Source organism: Lissotriton helveticus, chromosome 4_1 (assembly GCF_964261635.1).
Source record: "Lissotriton helveticus chromosome 4_1, aLisHel1.1, whole genome shotgun sequence".
In the NCBI taxonomy this organism is placed as follows: Eukaryota; Metazoa; Chordata; class Amphibia; order Caudata; family Salamandridae; genus Lissotriton; species Lissotriton helveticus.
This window is the reverse complement of record NC_136063.1, coordinates 364,918,336-364,941,007: the sequence shown is the minus strand read 5'-3', so window position 1 is coordinate 364,941,007 and position 22,672 is coordinate 364,918,336. Positions and strand designations below refer to the sequence as shown.

General features: G+C 45.5%; 1 protein-coding gene across 1 annotated transcript in view; it reads left to right on the top strand.

Annotated features, from left to right (window-relative positions):
* Positions 1-22,672, top strand: part of LOC144828000 (fibrocystin-L-like) — a 1,506,874-nt gene that overhangs the window by 210,390 nt on the left and 1,273,812 nt on the right. The window contains exon 13 of the mRNA XM_078686147.1: positions 19,451-20,414. Coding sequence (XP_078542273.1) covers positions 19,451-20,414 — 964 coding nt within the window. The remainder of the gene's footprint in view (positions 1-19,450; positions 20,415-22,672) is intronic.

The following is a 22,672-nucleotide window of genomic DNA, read 5'->3' as shown; positions in this document are numbered from 1 at the left end:
TGGATCATGTCCTGATGCAGAAGAAGTCATGCCAAAGTGGTCAGGAAACAAAGAAAGAGAAAAAAAAACGATGGTGTCATAAATTTCATAACATCAACAAACAGCAACAAGAGCTGGTAGTTCCAAATATGTCAGAGATATACATATTGACCCTTTGTGTACAGGAATCTCATGTACCTGCTTACCTATTAGGTAGGAGGAATAGGCTTCGCCTCACCTGGCTACGGCTCAGGTAAGTTGGAGCACCGCTCTAGTAAAAACAAATGAGGAAGGTGAGGGATCATAGAGTCACCACACATAACCTCAACTATGCATAGTACATCCACATACACATATGATCTTTGTCCGCAGACGGTAATCGTAGCAAATATGTTTACAGCCAAAACAGTCTGGCATGCCCTGAATAGTCCAGATTTTTCAGGATTTATTGGACTGTTATAGGCTCTAGAACGTTTATCATGATAATTTGTTGCTGTAAATTGCACGAAAAAAAACACAGAAAGCTTTCAAGCTGGCAGCTTCAAGGAATCAGAGAACACAATGTCAGCCCAGTGACTCTCGACATATTAAAATACATAGAAGACTGCACACTGATGTGGATAAAACAAGAGTCTCTTATGAGTCTTATTATTTATGCAGTCTCTGTTTATCACATCTTAGATCATACAGATGTGAAAAAGCATCTCACCGGGCAGCCTTCTTCGCCTAACACTGCCAAGTGTGTCAATATGCGTAAACAGATATTTTACCCGGATCCGAGGAACAATGATGCTCGTGCAGTCGTGTATGCGAAATGAACGAGAATTAACAAATCAAAGGCACACTAACCCGGACATGGGGAGGACAAACAGCGTAACTCACTGACTATGTCTACACAAGCTCTCTCACCTCTCCGTTGGTACTCCGGGCATCCCTCAGAGCCGATTCGGGCAGGTGAGGAGTGCAGGACTGCCGCCATCTTCATTTTGAGAACTGACGTACATCTGAAAATCCTAAAAGAGCCTATAACAGTCCAATAAATCCTGAAAAATCTGGACTATTCAGGGCATGCCAGACTGTGTTGGCTGTAAACATATTTGCTACGATTACCGTTCTGCGGACAAAGATCATATGTGTATGTGGATGTACTATGCATAGTTGAGGTTATGTGTGGTGACTCTATGATCCCTCACCTTCCTCCTCATTTGTTTTTACTAGAGCGGTGCTCCAACTTACCTGAGCCGTAGCCAGGTGAGGCGAAGCCTATTGCTCCTACCTAATAGGTAAGCGGGTACATGAGATTCCTGTACACAAATAGCCAATATGTATATCTCTGACATATTTTGAACTACCAGCTTTTGTTGCTGTTTGTTGAGTATGAAGTAAGAGCCTCCTAAGATTTGTTGCTGCTTGAAAACAATGAGGATGAAGTTACTTAAAATGGCAGCTTTCCTGAGGAAGAATTAACAGGAAGTTCAAGGTGCAGGCAAAACATCTTGAAAAGCGACAAGCATAACACCATCATGAGTTAAGAGGGAGGAGGAGCCCAACAGGAACAAAAGAGTCGGCAAATGTAGAGCGCATTCCTAAAAGCTCTAATTTCATCATAATCATTCGCTCGGCATTTCAAAATGGCGGCGCTATTTGTGGAAGAGGCTCGATTGAAATAATAGAGAGCACGTTGCGCTGGCTGCTCCGCAAAAAGGTCTCACCATGAACTCAGGTTTGCAGACGCATCATGCTTTTTGTAGGGTCCCGAAAATCCAAAGTAGGCAGTATGAAAGTTTGGGAAAAGTTCCGGTGCGGCGGAGCTATTCCACTACGCAGCCACCTTGAACGGCACCTAGACCACGCCCCTGTAGAGGAGTTCTAATGTGCGCTTCCAGCGTTGGAACTGCGGACCTAGGTTCGAGTCTCGGCGTTGGCTGAACATCCTGTGATTCTAGGACAATTATAACCTATGTATTTTTCACATGACATGTTTTTCAACTTTTTAAAACGTTTTCCTAATTGATACTGATAAAAAAAATATCTGAGTTATGATGTCAATGCAACTCCGATGGAACCTCGTTGTTGTGCGGTGCAGTGTGCCACAGGTGTTTACTTTGTGTCGTGTTTTGTTTTGCGATGTGTAGTGTGGAATAAATTGAGCAAGAGTTAAGACTGCACTGCCACGTTAAAGTTGGCAATACAATGCATTTAAGATGTTTACCTATTTTTTCGAAATAGAAGGTATAGGGGTTGTTTGACAATTTTATGTACTTTGTTAATGCACTAAAAAGTAAAGACCAAAAAAGATCAAATGTATAAATTGCAGGACTAATCCAAGATTCTATGTGCCCAGTATCTGCCACCTATTACATAAATGGTGAACACCCCTCTGGGGATTATGACAGGAATATGTACTTGACCTGTGTAGTTTCTAAGCTCCTTCGTGATTATTTTTATAAGAGAAACAGAGGCAGGAAAGCAAAGTCTGTAGTCCTAATTGTCGCCCAGGACATGATGGCTTTAATAACAGACACAACAAAACTAAGCCTCTCTAAATTAAAACAAAAAGGGGAAAACGCATAATGTCTTGCATTTATGCAAATACTGACGTCAACCTGCTTTCCAACTCTTTTTTAAAAAGTCTTGATTTTTTTTTATATACATAGTACATGTTTTTGTTACATCAAAGGCAAACAAAGCAGTCTGTCAAGAGACAGAGGACCCAGTAGCGAAAATCCAATAAAAAGTGCACAGATGTGGCTCTTCAGAACACTCTGGTTTGTATTTTGTCTGCATGTCTCTGTCTGTCCCAGCCTCACAAGTGTATCACATTTCCCATTCGGATCATGGGCCTCTCCGTGTGCGTCTGAAGTTCATTTTCAGCTCTAATTCAGCTGCCACTCCAATCCCCTGGGGGAATCTTTAAAGCGAGATTACGCGTGGGGTTTCCAAACCAACCAATGAGGAAGCCTCCAGGCTGAGCGGGGCCTTCTGTGGTGATTTAATGCCATCTCCGCTCCTTTTTGAAATACAATTCAGTCTTCTTTTACTCTCATGCGCACTAGCGCGTGCTGCAGCAGGCACACTCGGCGCAAGATTAATTGCTGCTGCTGGAGTGTTATGTACGTGACATCATGCTGAACGCTGCGATTTTTATTCTTGTTCCATGCGGCCCTCTGTAAGATGCTAAACAAGCCAGCGAGTGGTGCGTGCACTCGCGTGCTGTAATGAATGCAGCTGCCATTGTGCCTGCCACTGCACATGAAAGCTAATTGGATACCTGATGCCGAACAGATGGCACCCTGCGTGCTCCCGAGACCCCTAGGTCTTTGGAGTGAAAGTTTTGAGGAAAGGAGGGACATGCACCCGTCTTTGGCCATTTGTGTGCTTTCAATTATTGAAAGCCACACGCAAAGGCCAATGGGGTGTGTGGGAGGTGGCACACCCACACGGAGAAGGCTCTTGGAAGTCTAGAGTGATTCCAAGAGCCCTCTCCTAGACAGTGCATGCACGCTGGCTAGGGGAGACCTAAAGAAGGGGGCCAAAATCGTTATCAATTGAACCAAGGTAATAAAGATTCAGCAGCCAATACAAACAAAAGGAAGTCAATGCTCAAAAATGAAAGAAGCTGCTTCAAAACTTCCTTGTACAAAAGATTACAATCCTTTACGTTGAATGTATTGGTACATAGCCAGCTCCCTCCGATTTTGCCCATTCTGTGCTCAAACACCAAAAAGCGTCAGCAGAAAAAAGAATGAAACACAGGAGAAGCCATTAAAAAGAAATCCACCATTCTATGTAATATTTTACTTGCAAAGCTACCCGCCACTGTGTTCTTGGTTTCATGTGTGACTTCAAGGGCATGTAAGAGCTGGTAAACAAAGTGCCATGAATAAACAAGGGATGGTAGCACAAACAGCGTTAATGGTGGCTGTGAATGATATCGGCCCACTCACTGAAAGGCGCTGGAGGCAGGTGGCCCCACCGGGTCTCCCAAAGCTTAAGCTCGGGTTGCGAGTCCATAAACTACTGCCTCAGTGTTTTTTGCAGTTGTCTGCTAGCCATACATTCACTGTAGGAACAGGAGTCAATATCTACTTTGGCCCTTGGGGGACTACTGAGTGTTCCAAGATCAGGAAGCACTCAAGTCGGTCCTTGATTGTGCCCCGTGGGGGGACGGCTGAGTGAATGCTTGATCAGCGCGTACGAAGGCTTTTCGAAGCACCCAAACAATTGTAATTGGATACATACGTGCTGCCTAGGCTTGACCTTAAAAGGGACCTAAAGAGGACACAAATCTCACAGACTCTGCAGTGTTGCTCTCTTCCAGGTTATGGAGAATTTACTTTCTCCTGCAACACCCGGGTTACACAAATGTTACAGATCAGGGTTTCAGACAGCACTCCTGATTACAACTTATTTACCCAGTTTAAATATATATTTCAACTTGCAATATATTTAGCCCCAATCATAACTTTGTTAATTTATGAACATACACAGATTTGGCTGTCAAGAGCACACCTTTCATTTTGTACACATTGGTTGGTCATTACATGATGGAGAAGAGAAATCTAACCTTATTTAACCCCCGATAACAATTACCAACTTCAATATAGTTCAATTCAATTCAAAATACTTTATTCGGTTTAAAAAATTGAAAAACCATAAAAGTTACATTACATTACATTACAACCATTAAAACGTATTGAGTTTATGAGAAAGCATAAACATATTTCATAATCACTATGCATAACTGTTCGTTCCTATAAAAATAAGGGGTATTAAAATAATCAGCTCTAAAAAACATGTAAACTCTTGGGATAACTAGTAAGGTGGCAGCTGCAATATGGGGATGAATAAGTTCTCTATGCAAGTTCTGATTTTCAATGAAGATTTCAAGTAACCAACCACAAATAAAGTGCATTCTGGCTTCAGCATTTGTAAAAAAGCATAGGGCTGGACCGACCTGAATAAAATTCAACCGTTTTAAAGGTGGCTTTAAAAAGAACCTCCGGGGTGCATTATAGAGGCAACAGAAAAACATAAAGTGCATCAGGTCCTGAGGAGACATTCCGTCGCAGTCACAGGGTGGTAGCACATGGCCTCTAAGGCTTCCCTTCGGTACTGCAAGTAAAAGATGGAAATAATCCATTCGGAACATGGTTAATAAAAACCGCTTGTGGGCCGGCAGGGTCCACAAAAGATATGGCTCCATGGCTGGTGACGTTTTAAGCATCATAAAATTAAGGACGCTTGGTTTGCACAAATCTACCTCATCTCTATTAAATCGTTTGAGTGCAATAAAAGACTTCTTTACAAACTCTACATCTGCAGCGGTAATAAAATCAGGTCTTAAAAAAAGGTCCGGTTGCCCCAGCTCCGCAAAACAGCCTTTTATATATTTTTGCCATGGAATATTAAGCATATAATCCAGGCAAAGACTTCTTTCAGTATCTGATGATTAAGGACTAATTCTTTATTTAACCAACAGTTGAGCCAAAAAAGCATGGGGCGCGGTGCCTGGGTATCACAAATAAATGGGGTCCCTGTTTCTTCATCAACTACTAAATTTGCGGTTCCTTTTGGTACTCCCAAAAGCTGTTTTATAAAATGATTCTCTGCCACCTGGATACCCTCTGATGGCACATATTCCCATAGCTCACTGCCGTAAGTAGCGATTGCAACACTTTTTACCTGATATAATTTCAACATTGCCGCAATTACCCATTTTTGCGGCAAAGTTGAAAATAGCTGTGTTTGCTCTTGAGGTCTCCCCCCTTTTTCTCTGCACTAGGGCACCCCAGTTTAGATGGTCATCAAAAAGGACGCCCAGGTAAGAAAAGGTTGACGTTATGGGCAGTTTCTCATCGTTCACTCTGAAAGGATACTGCTTCTTGGGGCGCCTTCTGAACTGCATTATATAAGATTTAGAATTGTTTATAGCTAGGTCACGTTCAACCATAAAGCTACGAAAGGTGTTAAGTAGAGACTGCAGCCCTCTAGCGGTTCTAGCAAGGTGGACCGCGTCGTCCGCATAAAGCAGGACGGGCAGACCCCTACGCCCCACATAAGGAAAATCGGCTCCGGTTTCTACCAGGGCCTTGTCCAAATCGTTAATATAGAAGTTAAAAAGAAACGGGGCCAAGATACACCCCTGCCCTACTCCTCTTTCAGTTTTTAAGTTCCTAGATACTCTATGATCCTGGGCGAACCTTATGTTTGCCTTTGTGTCCCTAAGTAGATCCCTCAGAAAGTCAACCAGTGTGGCCTCCATCCGCATGGCCTTCATGGACTGCCACAGTTTCCCCCGGGTCACACAATCAAAAGCGGAGGAAAGATCCATGAACACCATGTAGATTGTACCCTGGTGCGCAGCTGGGTACTTCCCGAGGATCATATATAGGTTAAGGCATTGTGCTAAGGTGGAATGCCCTGGGCGAAACCCCTATTGAATATCAGAAATAATCCTGTTACCTTCTGCCCAGGCTGCCAATCTGTTCAGCACAACTCCGCCCACGACCTTGACCATGGAATCAATAAGGGAGATCGGTATATAGCAAGAAGTGCTATTGCGATCGCCCTTCTTGAATACCGGGACAAGTGTTGAGGTACCCCATGACTCTGGACAACCGGCCCCCGCCGTCGCATTAAGTACGGCCGTGAGGACTGGGGCCCAGAGGGATGTATTTGATTTGAAAAGGTTCGGCGGGATACCATCCGGACCTGGGGCCTTATTACACGTCAGCCCAGAGATGCCTTTTTCTACCTCACTCTGCGTAAATGGGATCAAGGATTCATTTTGAGATCCAGCATGGGATGTATATAGGATGTTGCACTCTCGAATATAGACCCGAAATGAGACACCATTCCTATTCAGTTATATTGGAGCCTATATCCTCAGCCCCCTCGCTCTCAAACAAGGGTCTGTTCATTAGTCCCCAAAATCTCATGCTGCTACCTAGCATGCTTGGATCTAAAAGTTCTCTCCATGTTGCATCCTTTATTTCAGGTTTACGTTTAGCCAATGACTTTTTGTAGCTGAGACGGAGGGCCCTGATGATCCGAGGTTGGTCTCTTAGGCTAGCTTTCAGGGCTGCCTTTAGCTCTCTGGCAGCTTTAGAGCATGCAGAGTCAAACCATTTCGGATCCCTAGACAGCGCTCTTTGAACGGGGACTGTTAATAAATCCCCCACCTTTGAAACAATCCCCTCAAAGGCTGTGAGAACACCTGCGGGTAGGGAATCAGGGGCCACACATACTAATTCTTAGGCACATGATTCGAATACCTTTCCATAAAATAAATCTGGCGATAACTGTGACCACTTAAGGCAGCGCCTTCCGTGGGTCTCAGCACGCCCGGTGCTATCTCCCTTGCCTGCCTTTTTAGCACACCACCCTCCAGGCGAACACATACAGGATTATGGTCGCTAAAAAACTTTCTAAAATGGTGAAACCCCGGAGAATAGATTGGCAACCAGCCGAGCTCAAGATATGGTCTATAAAAGTCCCACAGTTGCCACTTTTAAATGATGGAACAGACTGTTTGCTAGATACAGCAACAGAGGCCATAGAAGAAATCTAATCGAATTCATTAAGTAAGTCTTTAAGTGCCTTCCCCTGAGTAGAATGCTCAAAGTGGAGTCCCTGCATCCTGGCACAGCCCATTTCGCCCATGCTGGTGGTTGCAGGGTCACCACTTGGGTGAACATTAAAATCCCCTGCTATCATGAGGCTGTGAGCGGTGTAACCACAAGACTGTCTAACAAAGTTACTCAACTGGGCAATCTTACAAGTCCCCGAGGAATTTACTACATTGTAAAAATTAATCAAGCACAAGCTCACGTTTCCTCACTTTAAAATAAGGGCTTGGAAGTTGTGAGCGGTGGCAAGATCCTTGATCCCACAGTTCATAGATAAGGCTGTAAAAATACCCAAGCCACCCCTAGCTCTGCCACTAACTGATGGGGTGGCCGGGGCAAAAAAGACTTTGTATCCCTCAAGGAACAAGTTACAGTTCACCAGCCAGGTCTCCTGGAGGCAGATCACAGGGAATTCTCTGATGAACTGTACCCACATCGGATCTTGAAACTTCCCGGCTAGCCCTGCAATGTTCCAAGAGAGGACAATGCAATCAACTTGCTCCTTAGGCTCCCCCGCTAATGCAGTAGATAAAACTTCACTTGGCTCAAGAGTAGGTGCCCCTAGTGACATCAGCCTGAGTGATGAAGAGGCGGCTGAGAGGGCATCAGGAATTGGACAGATGGCACATTGAATAAGGTCGAATTATTACCCCTTGAGAGCACAGGCTTATAAAAAAAGTCCAGTGGCAAAATCTGGATACCAGAGTCCCTATTACTCAAACCCCCAAAGACCTCCCTAAAGATTCTGTCCATGATCATTGGGTTATTAAAGTTCACAATTATGCAATCACCGCCCCTTGTTTCTTGGTGTTACCCAGCCACCCAACACGGTGCGCCATGATGATGTTTCATTCTACTGCTGGTCCCACAGGGGTATTAGTGGACAACCAGTGGGTGACCTTATTCTTAAGTTGTGAGAAGTCCCCAAGGACGACCACCAAAGGGGTAGATTGAGGCGGTAAATTAATGACTGCAGAATTAGGCAGGGTTTTGGTGGAATATCCCATCCCTTGTTTTTCCCCAGGTCCTGAGTAACTTGGTCGTCTTGCCTTACTGGTTGGGACCAATTTGTTATCAAACCCTTATTTATACCAACGGGCATTCCCCCTGAGCTATTGTAATCCGAGTTTATGCCGCGAGTCTCAGGGGTTCTGGAAGAACCAGGGTCCCTAGGTGCCCCTAATGATGACAAAATTTCTAAGGTGGTTTTCGGGTTAGTTAACACAATAGAAATTCTATCTGAAGGTCGAATTGATTGTAGAATTTGGAACTGATCTGCCGTGCTTTGATCTATTAAGTTTAGCTTGGCCATTATGGGGGACAACCTTTCCTCCAGCATGGAGCTCAGAATGGATCTGATAACCTCCAGCGTGGGGTGCTCTATCATCGGTGACACTACTGCCGGAGATACCCCTAACTCGGATGCTGGGGGTTTAAGTCCCTGGGCAAATGGGCGTGCAACAATAGTGGGTCTCAAGCGCCTCCCGCCTGTCGGCTTGGATATGGCTCCGCGGACCGGGGCATGTATCCCGGAAAGTCAGCAGCAAGAAGGAAACTTCCCCGAGTTCACGTTGGGCTCCCAGTATAGGATTAATGGCATAAGTGACCATAATCCACCATCCAGGCTCAAATACGGCTCCAGCTCACTATGATTATAGTGGCATTGACACCAAATGGGGTAACATTGAAATGGTGAGGAATAGACCTCATTGGCTTCACAGCTTCTATTGTAGTAAGAAAAACCTGTTAACAAATATCTTGACCTGACTGGATCAGGCATTAGACTATTAATTCCCTTCAAATAAAGGCAGACAGGGTAATAGCCAACCACAACATATTTTGTTTGATAAATCCTGTACTGTCACTTGCACGGCGCAAAGGTAAACCTAGATAGGAAACTAAGGGATAGAGCACAAATTGGAATTCAAGAACTTAGACTTAGTTAAACAAAACTCGCCTTAGCAACTAGAAGGAAAAAACTAGAGAAGGCTATGTTTAATTTAAAGCAAGCAGCAAGCAGCTGAAACTAACACAATCCTACTTTTGGCAGACAATAACGGGCCTCTCCTTAGGGACAAAATATCTCTCATAATAGATTGTGTGATTTCTTCTCTGGACTGGATTAATCATTGTACATTGATTTTCAACTGCTTAAAAGCTCAAGGTCACTCAGAGTATGATGCTACACAAGCTTTAGTAACTCTGACCATGAGTAAAAGTTGTAAGGGAATGCTTTGGGCCATGATGTTGTCCGAATGGACGTGTATAATAACTTAATACATCTTTGGACTCCTGTCCTCACAATGGTCTTACCTCCTGTCCTCACAATGGTCCTAAATGTGTCAGGTGCTGTCTTGCTTCCCTCTACCTGGTCAGAAATTATAATTTTACCTATCGTTAAAATGTGAAATAAGAGTGACCTTGCCAGTTATCGAAACCACATCTCTCCTGAATTTGCCAGCCAAGCTTTGGCCCAGAGTCATTCTAGCTAGGCATGAATGCTAGGCAGAAGAAAACTCAATCTTAACAGGTTACAAGTAAGAGTTCTGAAGGAGTCTGGTTACTGGGAACAATCTTTGAATTTGAGGCTCCTAGAAGGGAAATGTACTTGGGTGATAGAAGACCACCTCTATCTCTGTATCATAGATCTTAGCAGCACATTCAACCTGCTTAATCATACTGAACTGTGGGACTCGAATGTATGATGTTACACCGCACACATTTACAACGCATGCCTTTACAACGCAGTTTTTACATCGCAACATCCTTTACAGCACATACATTTACATCGCATACCACTACAACACATTTTTTTAAACTACACTTACAACGCATTCCATAACATCGCATTATACATTTACAACGCATACCATTACATTGCATTTAAGGTAAGTGTTGGATAGTGATGGGGTACAAAATTACTATTCTAACTCCAGGGGGTGCAACAGTAGGGGAAGTGTTGGATAGTGTAGGGGTAAGAATTACTATTCTAACTCCAGGGGGTGTAACAGTAGGGTGAGTGTTGGATAGTGTAGGGGTAAAAAATACTATTCTAACTTCAGGGGGTGCAACAGTAGGGTAAATGTTAAATAGTTTAGGGGTAATATGCCTTGTAATGGTAGGCATTGTAATGGTTGCGTTGTAAAGGTTGTTTCCTGTGGGACACTTTGAAAACTTTTGGAAGCACCAGACAAAAGAGTTACATCACTGGCTAGGATGTATGTGAATGTAACTTTGCGGCTGCATGATGGATCAAGGGGGAATGTACTTTACCCTTTAAGATGAAAAGAGTGTAAGACCTGGCATCATAGGCGTGGTTTTCACCCCAACATTTTGCCTTCAGATGCCCTGTTTTGCTGACTTTGTTTTTGATGGCCTTAGGACTCTGCACACTTTATGCTAACCAGTGTTAAAGTGGATGTGCACTCTCCTTAAAACATTGTAAGGTTGGCTTGCACCCAAGTAGCATATTTATTTACCTCTTAAGGCCCAAGTAAGGTGACACTACCTGTGCCTAGGGTCTGTGAATGAAATCTACTAGTGAGCCGGCAGTACCTGTGGTGTCATCCACTAAAATAGCACTTTGAGTATGTCCCAGGCCTGCCATGGCAGCCTGTTTGTGCACTTTTGACCTAGCATGTCGACCTGGCAAAATAAACCATTTGCCAGGCTCAAACCTTCAAGCCAAAAAACAGATTTTGTAGAGCACAGCTATTCGCCTGCACAGGTATCCAGGTGCTGAGGGCCATCTCCTCAGATGGAATCAGTTGGACAACCACATTTTGAGTCCCTTTCTGAATTCCTGAAGAGAGGGTGAGGTCTGGAGGTGGAGGGGGAGGCTGCTCTAGGACTTCGCAGTGAAGTAGGAAAAGGAGCGTCTGCCACTGTTGCTTAGGCAGATGCGGGGGATGTAATTGACAGAGTGGGAGGCGGAGTGCAGGAATCTGGAGGGTTGGGGGAATCTCAGGTGGTGGTTGATGTATGCTGGAACATCATTGTGCAAGGCTTTATAGGAGAGAGTAAGTATCTTGAATTTACATCTCTTGTGGACAGGGTGTCAGTTGAGCTGCTTGAGGTATGAGGTGATGCGAGTCCGTTTGGGGAGGTTGAGAAAGAGTCTGACCGCCGAGTTCTGTATGGTCTGCAGTCTCTTTAGGCGGTTGGTGGTGATTCTTGCAAGAGTGCGTTTCCATAGACCAAGCGGCTAGAGATGAGGGCTTGAATGACAGTACATCTGATGCTGACTGGGAGCCATTTGAGGATCTTTCTGGGCATGCAAAGGGTGAGGAAGAAGCTGGAGGAGAGTACGCTGATCTGCATTTCATGGTGGCTTTACTGTCCAGGATGATGCCGAGGTTCCAGGCGTGGTTGGTAGGAGTGGGTGAGGGTCCTATTTCAGCAGGTCAACAGGAGTCATTCCACAGGGAGGTGTTGTTCCTGAAAATCAGTAGTTTGTAGGTAGTTGTTTGCATCCATTCGGCTACACTGGTCATGCACAGAGGGAAGTTGAGAGAATATAAGCTGGGTGTTTTCTGCATTGGAAATCATTTTTAGTCCATTGGCTCTGAAGATGTTGGCCAGGGGGTCATGTAGGCATGGTACAGAGTAGAGCTAAGGAATAAGCTTTGAGGGACTCTACAGATGATGTCTTTCAGTTCTGAGGTGAATGGTGGTAGATTAATTCTCTTTAGTTGAGTCCATTTGAATGCCTCGTCTTGGATTCCAATCTGATGAAGCCTCTTCATCAGATTGGAAACCAAGAGGGTGTGGTGGGACACAGTATCAAAGGCTGCTGAGAAGTCGATGAGGATCAGGGCAGCTGTCTCTCTCTCTGGTTTAGGAGGGATCTGATGTCATTGGTGGCTGGGATCAGGGCAGTTTCAGTGCTGTGGTCCGTACACAATCCGGATTTGGATGGGTCCACAAGGTCGTTATTTTCCTGGTACCCCATCAGTTGGCGTTTGATGGCTTTGTCGAGGACATTGGAGGGAGAGGGGATGAGCGAGATAGGCAGGTAGCTGTTGAGATCGTTGGGGTGGACAGATGGTTTCTTGGGGAGTGGCTTGACTTCAGCATGTTTCCATTCTTCTGGGAAAGTGGCCGATGTGATGGATGTGTTGCAGATGGTGGTGAGCTTGTTGCTGAAACTCCTGCTTCCGAGGTTGAACATTTGGTGGGGGAAGAGTTCCATTGTTGCTCCATCATTATTGTGCTTGAAGTTTTTATATGAGTTTTTGAAAAACAGTCATAAACAGTAGAACACAGAACAAACTGATTTAACATTACACCACAACTTTGTGTTTTGAATGACGATCATTGCACTAACACAGAATGAAGGTAACAACCTAGGCAGTAATAAGAAGATTGCCCACGTAATAGCCGCAGGACAATGACAACCCACTTCCAGTTAAAAGCAATTTTTATTAAACACAATTCAAATAAACACAAATAAAATTATGAAGTTAAAAAAGCATGTCAACCAAGCAATTGTGGTACAACGAGTTGCAATTGACAAATTGTAAAACAAATTATTTAAGAGGAAATTACACAAAATAACAATAATGCATAAAAAACACATATAAGCTCTCTATAAGAAATGTATGAGTATTTTGTCGACGCGCGTTTCGGCGGCCAGCGCCTTCTTCAAGACAGAAACTCAAAATACTTTCATGCTAGCAGGGGACCCTTGTTTTTTACAAGATTGCACTAACACAGTACATTGAAACATGACAATGAGACTTTAGCAATTCACACAGTCCAAAAGATGTTTGTCCAAGTTCTGCAACTAAACGCCCAAAGGGGACCTATTATACCTCAATATTATTGAAAGCCCCTATCCGTTGGTCAGTGGCGAGAGGCTGTAAGCTTAGTACAAGGACGTTTTATGGGAGCTGAAATAATGAAAGTCCCATTATTTTCGTATTTTAGAATTCCTTTGACATCTTCTGACACTTGGGACAAGAAAATACATAAGAGCCAAACCGACCTGCTACAAAGAGCAGAAATAGTTTTTAAATGTACAAGTATATTAGGAACTAGACCCATAAAAGCAATTATGGTCAACTATAATAGTAAATGTCTTACTGGGTTTTATAGGGGGGTTTTGCACTTATAATAACATATAAAAATAGGAAAAGAAATTCCTCAAACTCCTTGTCCTTCCCCAGTGTATCTCCATGGCAATTATCCATAAAGAATTGGAGATATCCCATATTGAGGATATTCTGTGCATAAAACCTCTTCTTCTTTGGCATGCTAGAGAGACCTTCCTTAATAGGGCCATTTTAAAAGATGTTCTTGCTTTTTACAATTTGTTGGCTGAGTAATATTAGAGATGCTTTTCATAAGTTGGGATTGCCCAAACTCCCACAAACAATGGAGTTTGTGGCCCATTATTCAAAAATGTACTTAAGGCTTTGCTCTCTGATTTTAGAGAATGTGAAGGCCTACGCAGAGACACAAAAAATATCAGCTAGAGATTATTCAGCTGTGTATCAAATAGAGGGACAACAACCCTATATTTTTAATGTAAAACATGTATATATCATAGACACATCCTAATTTGTTTTCACTTAAGTATAGACCATCATATGTTGGCATTTCCTAGCATGGGGTTTTAGAATAAGGGAACATGCCCATGCCCTGGTGACAGAAAATCCTCACAGTCAACACTTAACTTGGTTTCATTTTATTACTATAAGGAGGCACTATTTAAAACCAATATTTGTGAAGATGAATTTTTGTATTTGTGTACATCAGATGATCTATTAGTCTGCAATGCTGTACTTTCTTTTATATTACATACTTTGAAAGAAGGGAAATTACATTTTCAAGTTTTTATTATATTTTATTGGATGTATTTATTATCTTTACTTTCATGATTTACTTATGTGCTTAACCCTACTGTACCTTGGTAAAAAAACACAGTCAGACTTATCTTAGAGGCAATGTGTAAAGTATGTATGCAATACTCGGTGGGGACTGCAAGGAGGTCAATGTTCGCATGAGGAGTGGTCAGCGCTGGAGCTTTGGGATGGCTGTTGACGCGGCAACAATTGCTGACTCAGGGAGCCTGTTCTCGTTCACGAAAAGTGCCAAACTTCTGAATTTCCATCTAGAGAGCAGATTACTGTATATTTGATACAGGAGCAGTACACTCTGATGCCAACCAAGGGTCCAAACCTGGGGGGCACTGCTAGGGGGTCAGGACTCATTCCAGTAGCGACCTGCAGCAGGGCTCAGGCAGGTCCATTTGGTTCTGGTCAGCTGGACAGTTGCAGGAAGGTCTCTGAAAGCTTGTTATGTCCCTGTAGATCAAACAGGAGGTCAGCCAACTCTGGGAGTCCTGGGTTCAAGTCAAGCAGGTTCAGTCTGCCTTCTGCAGACAGCAGGGCAGTCTTTCTTCTGAATCTTCCACAGGTCCATGAGTATTCTGATGAGAGGTTATGAAAGTGAAACATCTATACCTTGTGAGCCCTTGTGTGGTAGAAATCCCTGGCCTAATCCCGAAATTGTTCTGGTGAGTTCTTCCACTTCCGGTGGTTTGGCTCTAAGCTGTCTAGGGTCACAAAGGCAAGAGAATGTCTGCTGTTAGGTTCCTTTGTTTGTGTTGCAGCAATGGTTTTCTGAAGTGTAGTTGGGGCAGGGCACAGCCTCTTCCCAGTCATCCTGTCAGGACGACCAACCCCCTCTACCCCCAGGCCCCTTTTGTCCCTATACCTGGAGGCAATTTACAACCTACAACAGGAGAGTCATTCACAGACATGAGACCTTGGACACTGGCAGAAAGGACCATTTGGGTAAGACAGAAAAACAATGCACAACAAGAGAGAGAGAGGAAAACGTCACTGCATACCCTCTTTGATTAGACATTTGCACACAACTAATGCCTTGGTGGAAGAAGCTTATTTTAGTTAAGTAGACGAAAGAAAAGTGTATTAGTAGAATTATGAAGATTTTGGAAAGTTTGCCTTACCCACACCCCATAGAGGCATGCTTCATCTTAAACGACCTCTCCACAGCAGAGTACATAAATGCCACTGTGGTTGACTGAACCTATAAAGAGAGTTCTTAGATAAGTATTCTGCTGGAATAAAGCAGAGATCCAGATAGAAAATACCTCAATTGCAAACCCAAAGGAGTTGTAGATTGGGTCCTTTAATTGTCGAAAAAAACATGGTGGGTAAACATAAAATTGTTATGGTTATGGTTCAATTACTCATATACATTAGTCAGCATGTTTCAGATGGATGCACAGCCTATTTAGGTCAATGGCCTTCTCCAGAGCTCCAGAGTTCCCTGACTGCTTACTCAAACATGCCGTGCACATGTGAAGCCTAACTCTCCAACACCTATAATGTTTCTCGCTCTTGAGAACACCTACTGGAATAGAATAAATGAACATAAAATAACATAATTGAATTAATTCAGTGACTTACAGTGAAGTCCAATGTATTCACAGTGGTGAAGAATAAAGTACTTATTGTTTGATCACGCCAAACTTTGTGAAAACTACAATTCAAAGCACACAAGTATTGTATACATGTTGTACTTAACATTGTCTGATACCATTACTCACCTAAGCACATGATCAGCTGATGTATTTTTCACTGACATCTCTATTACCCTTACCCTAACTTAGGGTGGATTTGAGCTTGTCTCGTCAGTGCTGAGGGCACTTCAACTGTATCTACACTCTAAGGGCTCCGAATCGGATTCGTATTTGCCAAATCCAATCTGGAGCCCTTCTTTCGCACCGAATCGTACACACTTTCCAACTACTGAGAACGATGCCTGGAAACCGTTAGCGCTGTCTGAATCAGTTCCAAAAGGCATTCAGACAAGACGCGTCTTTTGGAGCCGAATCGTACAGCTCTATGAACTTGGTTTCTGAGGCAGCAAGTACGATGACTGATTCGGACAGCCATTCTAATTCTGTTGCTCTGGAACTAATCGGCTGCCGGGATCCATCTTTGGGGACACATAGCTGGGCCCATATTACCTGGGGCCATCCAAATCGGGCCCATGTAAGTACCCAAGGGACCCCACTCCACCCTTTCCAACAATTCACAATGTGGCAGGCACCATGGTGTGCCTGCCATAGGGTGCACATTTTTTCTCAGCCGCCCGTTTCTTCCATGGGAGCCTGTATTCTCGTTTGGAACACAGGCTCCAATTGAAATCAATAGAAGTTCGACCGAATCGTATCCGAAAGCATCGGATACATCCAAATCGCTCGGTCGGACTCTGACGATCTTAGTGGTCTGGAAAGCATTCTGGGACTTATTTGGTAGGAATGCTTTCCAAACAAGATCGAAATTGAGCCCTAAGTGTAGGTAAAGAAAAGAGGTTATTGTTAGCTGAATGATGATTGATATCTAAATGGTGTTTCATTAATTTGTAAAAGACTCAGAGCCTGATTATGACTTTGGCGGTCTCACCGCCAATCTACCACTATATCGCTACCAAGGTCACTGCCAAGCCTCTGGTATCCTGCCTGTCGTATTTGGATGTTACCGATGTGCTGGCGGGTTCACAGTGGTAGTCATCAGACAGAGGGAGACCGTCATGTGCAGTAGCCCATAGTTTTCCTCACAATTTCAATGCATGTGTATTTATTTTAATGTGCATAGGTAGAAAATACACACATATGTGTAGGACATATGGAGACAGTGCTAGTATGAGCAATGTCCAGCAGCACGGGTATACGGCCATTGGAAGTGTGTAGGAATGTACGAGTGGCTTACCTGTACCTAAGCCAACAGTGGTATGCATTTCCCGCATGGAAAATAGTCAGCTGCAAAGCGGCGACCTGGATGTTGGGTTCTGTGATGAGAAGAGGAGTGGAAACAGGACCTAAGGTGAGTTTTAACCTTATTTCCTGTGTTCCCACCGGGTCGACTGTGGAGGTCTACCAACCCAGTCAGCTTGGCGGTAAAGCTCATCATGGTGTTTGGACTTCTACCATCAGCCACTGCAGCCTGCTACTCAGCCCTGGCGGGGTGAGAAATTCTGGCGTTGGTGATGGGAACCAGGCAATATTATTTCTATAGGACTACCAACATCGAAACATTGATGGTGGACTATCAAGCTGGCGAGTGGGAACTCCGATACCACTGTGACGGCGGTACCGAGATTGCCAAAGTTATAATCAGGCTCTTAGTCTAATATTATTGGACATCCACTAAGGGGCATAATATTTCCTTATTTCGAATTCAAAAGAGCACTGTGAAAGGAAATTATAACAATTCCTTGGGGACAAACACTGAGGATACAATAGTTGGTTATTTCCTGTTCAAAAGAGTACTGTGGCAGGGCATATTTAAAATGTTTTTAAACAGCCACCAAGAGGAACTGCTCAAAACCTTTCAGAAGCCAGAGACAGATTGTCTCATTTTTGTGACAACCTTTGGGTTACACTCTAACCTTGAACAGAAAAGTAGTAAAAATCATTGGTGGCCAGAGGTGGCAGCGGACTGGCTTGATCATATCGGGGACCCTGGTCCCGACGGACATACACAAGCGGAGGAAGAGGAATGATGCTCTGATTGACTAAGGCGGTAGAATTCACTTTATTGGCGTTAAGGGACTGACGGGGGGTTAGTTGACTTTCCCCCCCCTGCTACTTATCGTTCCTGATTCATTGTTCAGCAGTTTTGCGGGGGGGGACCGGGGCGGTCTGGGGTGGTGGGGGCTGGCAACCTGTTGTAAGGTCCTCCTCCGTTTTTTCTACGTTTAGATCTAGTTCTTGGGGGCGACAGGCACACTAAGAGTTGGGGATGTGTACATGTTACATGCAGGGGTGCAGGGTGGGGGGAGTTCGAATTCCGGGTTGGGGGGGAGGGGAGGGGATGTTGTTTTGTTTGTGGTTTGTGACCGAAGTATGCTGGAGGATCCTTTGAAATGTGTTCGATTATTCTTGATCAATGGCTTCACCTAGACAGGGCCTGGGATTCACGGTCCTTAGTTGGAACGTTAATGGCCTGGGAGACAGGATAAAGCGCACGGCAGTGAATCAATTTGTTAGAAGACGTTTGCCGGACGTAGTCCTGCTACAGGAGACCCACTTGTTGGGGAAACGTTGCATGGCTCTGCACAGAGGTGGCTACAAGCTGTTGGCGCATGCGGGTTTCACCTCGGGATCCAGGGGAGTGGTCATACTGGTTAAGAATTAATTTCCATTCACTATCCAGTCTACTTGGTCTGACAATCGTGGGCGCTACATTGCTGTATCTGGTGCATGGGACGGTCGAACGGTGTCATTTGTGTCTGTCTATGTCCCCCCTTCGCTGCAGGCTTATACATTTGGTGATTTGGGTCGAATGTTCCTTGCTTTGCCCATGGGCCTCATGGTGATTGGTGGTGACTTTAATGCGGTCATGGATGGTGAATTGGACAGGCTCCCTTCCCGCGCGTTGTTGCCCTCCCGTAGGTGGTTGCCTGATTTTCTCTCAGTTTCTGGCTTGATTGATGGCTGGCGACTGCGGCATCCGGGAACTGCGGAATATACGCACGTGTCTGCGGCGCACCGTTCCCTCTCCCGTATTGATTATGTTTTGGTGCCGGCGGCCCATGCGGCCGCGGTCAGTGAGGTAACGCACCTGGTGCAGGGGGTCTCTGACCACTCGCCAGTATGGTTACGTTTGAGGATGGGACAGGGAGATGTGGGTAGGATTGCTCCAATCCCAGCCTGGCGCTTGCGAGACCCAGTAGTGAAGAGGGAACTGGGGCGTGTAGAGATATTTCAGCGAAAATGAGGGCTCGGTTACGTCCAGATGCTCCCTGTGGGAGGCTTACAAGACAGTTGTTCGGGGGAGGTTCTCTCGCTTGTTGCTGACCAGAAAAGGAAGAGAAGGGCTAAGCTAGACAGGGTGGAGGCGGAGCTATCGACGCTAGAGACTGCTGTTTCCTCCAGGGGCGACTCGTGGGCGGATCACCGCCTCTGGCTGCTTCGGGACGAATACAAAACTTTGACTCGTGACACTGCCAGGGCGCAGCTCGATACCACTCAGGACAGGATTTATGAGCACGGAGATAAGGCCGGTAAACTGATCGCTTGGCTGGAGAAGGGTGACTGGGGCTCCAGGTTGGTCCCGGAGCTGCACATTGCAGGCTCTGAGGACACGACAGACCCCCAGTTGATTGTAGAAGAGTTTGCCCGTTATTACTCTGAGATCTATTCCTCCGCTGGTGTGTTTTCTGAGGCTGACAACTCGGACATGCTGCGTGATATTGTCTTGCCAGTGTTGTCGGTAGATGATAGGACTTATCTAGACTCTGCTCTTACCAACGACGAGGTGGCAATGGCCATTAGAGGAGTACACTCTGGGAAAGCCTCCGGCCCTAACGGTCTCCCGATAGAAATGTTCAAACCCAACGGCGACAGATTGGCTCCGTATATGAAGGGCATGTTTGCAGAGAGCTTGGAACATGGCCGATTGCCATATGATCAGCGTGTGGCCAATATTGTCGTTATCCACAAGGAGGGGAAGTCCCGATTGGACTGCTCTTCGTACCGCCCCATCTCACTTTTAAATGTGGAACCAAAGGTGTTGGCGAAGTTACTCGCCACACGACTGGTGAAGGTCATCTCTACCCTGGTACACCCCGACCAATCTGGCTTCATGCCTAGGAGGAACACCGCTCTCAACCTAAGACGCCTCCATGGTGTTCTGGCCGGTGCCACCCACATTCATGAGCCCGCCATCTTGCTTTCCCTGGACGCTACCATGGCTTTTGACCAAGTGGAATGGTCCTATCTATTCGCGGTACTGGCCAAATTGGGATTTGGACCCGGCTTTATAGGTTGGATCCGCCTCCTTTATTCTGCCCCCTTATCACAGGTCGTCGTGAATAATCACAGATTGGGTGATTTTACTCTCGAGCGCGGCACTCGTCAGGGGTGCCCCCTTTCGCCGTTATTGTTCGCTCTCGCTCTGGAACACTTGGCAGCCTGGGTACGATGGGACCGCTCAATAAAAGGACTGCGTTGGACCCCGGAGTGGGAAGACAAGATCTCGCTCTACGCGGATGATATTCTGTTATATCTGACATCCCCCCGGGCTTCGTTGATCGTGTTCATGGATATTCTTGCCATCTTTAGCAGGTATTCTGGCTTCTTGATAAACTGGACAAAGTCTGTTTTGTTCGTACTGAGCGGGGATCAGCCCAGGGTACCCAGTAACTGTCCCGTTAGAGTGGAGTCGACCTGCTTTTGCTACTTGGGAATTCATATTTCCCTGGACCCCATGGTACGCCATTGTTTGAATTTATTGCCCCCTCTGGTTAGGCTCCGGGCGGACACGGCGCGGTGGAGGGCATTGCCTCTTTCCATGCTGGGTCGCGCAACCCTTTTTAAAATGATGGCTCTACCGCGCTTCTTGTATGCTCTCCAAAACTCTTTCGATCCTATACCCCCCTCGTACTTTCGTGAGATCGAGTCGCTTTTGCGCTGCCTTCTGTGGGAGGGAAGACCGCGCATAGCTCTTTCCAAATTGATGTTGCCCTGGTACGATGGTGGGATCGTATTGCCGAATGTGCGTAAATACTATTGGGCCTCGCAGTTGGCTCCCATCAATCAGGCGATATACGGCTCCCCGGGTGACCCTGGTCACGCGATGGACCGTGGCCAACTGCCAGGAGGTGACTACACCCGAGTATTGTACGCCCGACGCGGTAGTTTCCCGCTGAAGGGGCCTACCTTGAGCTCTACGAGAGTGTGGCACGAGGCAAATGGTTCCCTTCGTTGGACTGGACGTTTGACATTGTCTACGCCGTTGTGGAGCTCTGAGAGGCTTGGGATGCTTTGGAAATCGAAGGGGTTTGATCGGTGGGACCTAATTGGCATATCGCAGATTCGGGACGTATGGGGCAAGGATAAAATTCTGAGAGCTGCAGGCCAAGTATCAATTGAGTGACACCGAAAGGTTTCGATACCTGCAGATTAGTCACGCGTTAAATGCAGCGGTACCCAGCGAAGAGTCATTGCCGGAGTCCTCCCCTCTGGAGGACCGACTACTTGATGGCCTCTTACTCACTAAAGCAATTTCCCTCACGTATCGCAAACTGATTAACCACTCGGAGGACCCGCTGGTGCGCCTTCGCGAGCAGTGGGTCGCCGATGGTCTAGTTCTAGATGACGAGGATTGGAGGGAGGCGGTGGCTTCCCCTAGGGAGGTTGCGGTGCCAATGTGGCTCCGTTTGATCCAGCTTCGGATCTTGCACCGTTCCTATGTGACGGGCCTGGGCCTACAGAGGATGGGGTTGACTGACTCGCCTGCGTGCCGCAGGGGCTGTGGGCAACCGGGGTCGTTTATGCATATACTTTGGGAGTGCCAGGAGATACGCGAGTTCTGGAACAGGATTCATGCTAAGATGAGTGAAGTGTGGGAGATGCGGGTTGACCCTGAGGCACGGTGATGTTTGTTAAACGTGTGGGAACCCACAGACCTGCCGACTCACGGAAGGGTGTGGGTGACTTTGGCGTGTGCGATTGCCAAGCGTAACATTGCGCAGCTTTGGGGGGCGGCTCGGGCACCCAGGGTTGGTAAATGGATGGAAGATCTTGATTGGTGCATGTTCCGTGAGAAGTCTGTGTATGTGTCTAGGGGGCGACCCCGCAAGTGCGTTAAGATATGGAGCGCATGGAACTCCTACCGTGGGGACATCTGTGCACCCCCTGAGTTGGAGCCGATCACTGTGGACCTGGAGCGTTCTTAGGCCTGTTACTTCTATACTTGTGCTGACTTATTGAGCTTTGAGAGTCATTGACTGACCTTTGCACTGTGATTCCTGCATTTCGGTCACTGTTTATTTGTGTTTTGTTTTTTAAATAAAATAAAAAGATTTTTTTTAAAAATCATTGGTGAATTTCAACACCAGGCCTATTAAATTTGATGCAGAAAAATGGCAACTCTCTAAACGTGGCATTTTTAGGAAATTCATTTAAACTCCCACTTTACCATTAAAGAGGATTCCAAATGATTGATCAAATGAATGGAAAAACATTTCTCTATCTGTTCCCAAACTGAGGTTATCACTTACTAAGTGTAATAAGGTACCCC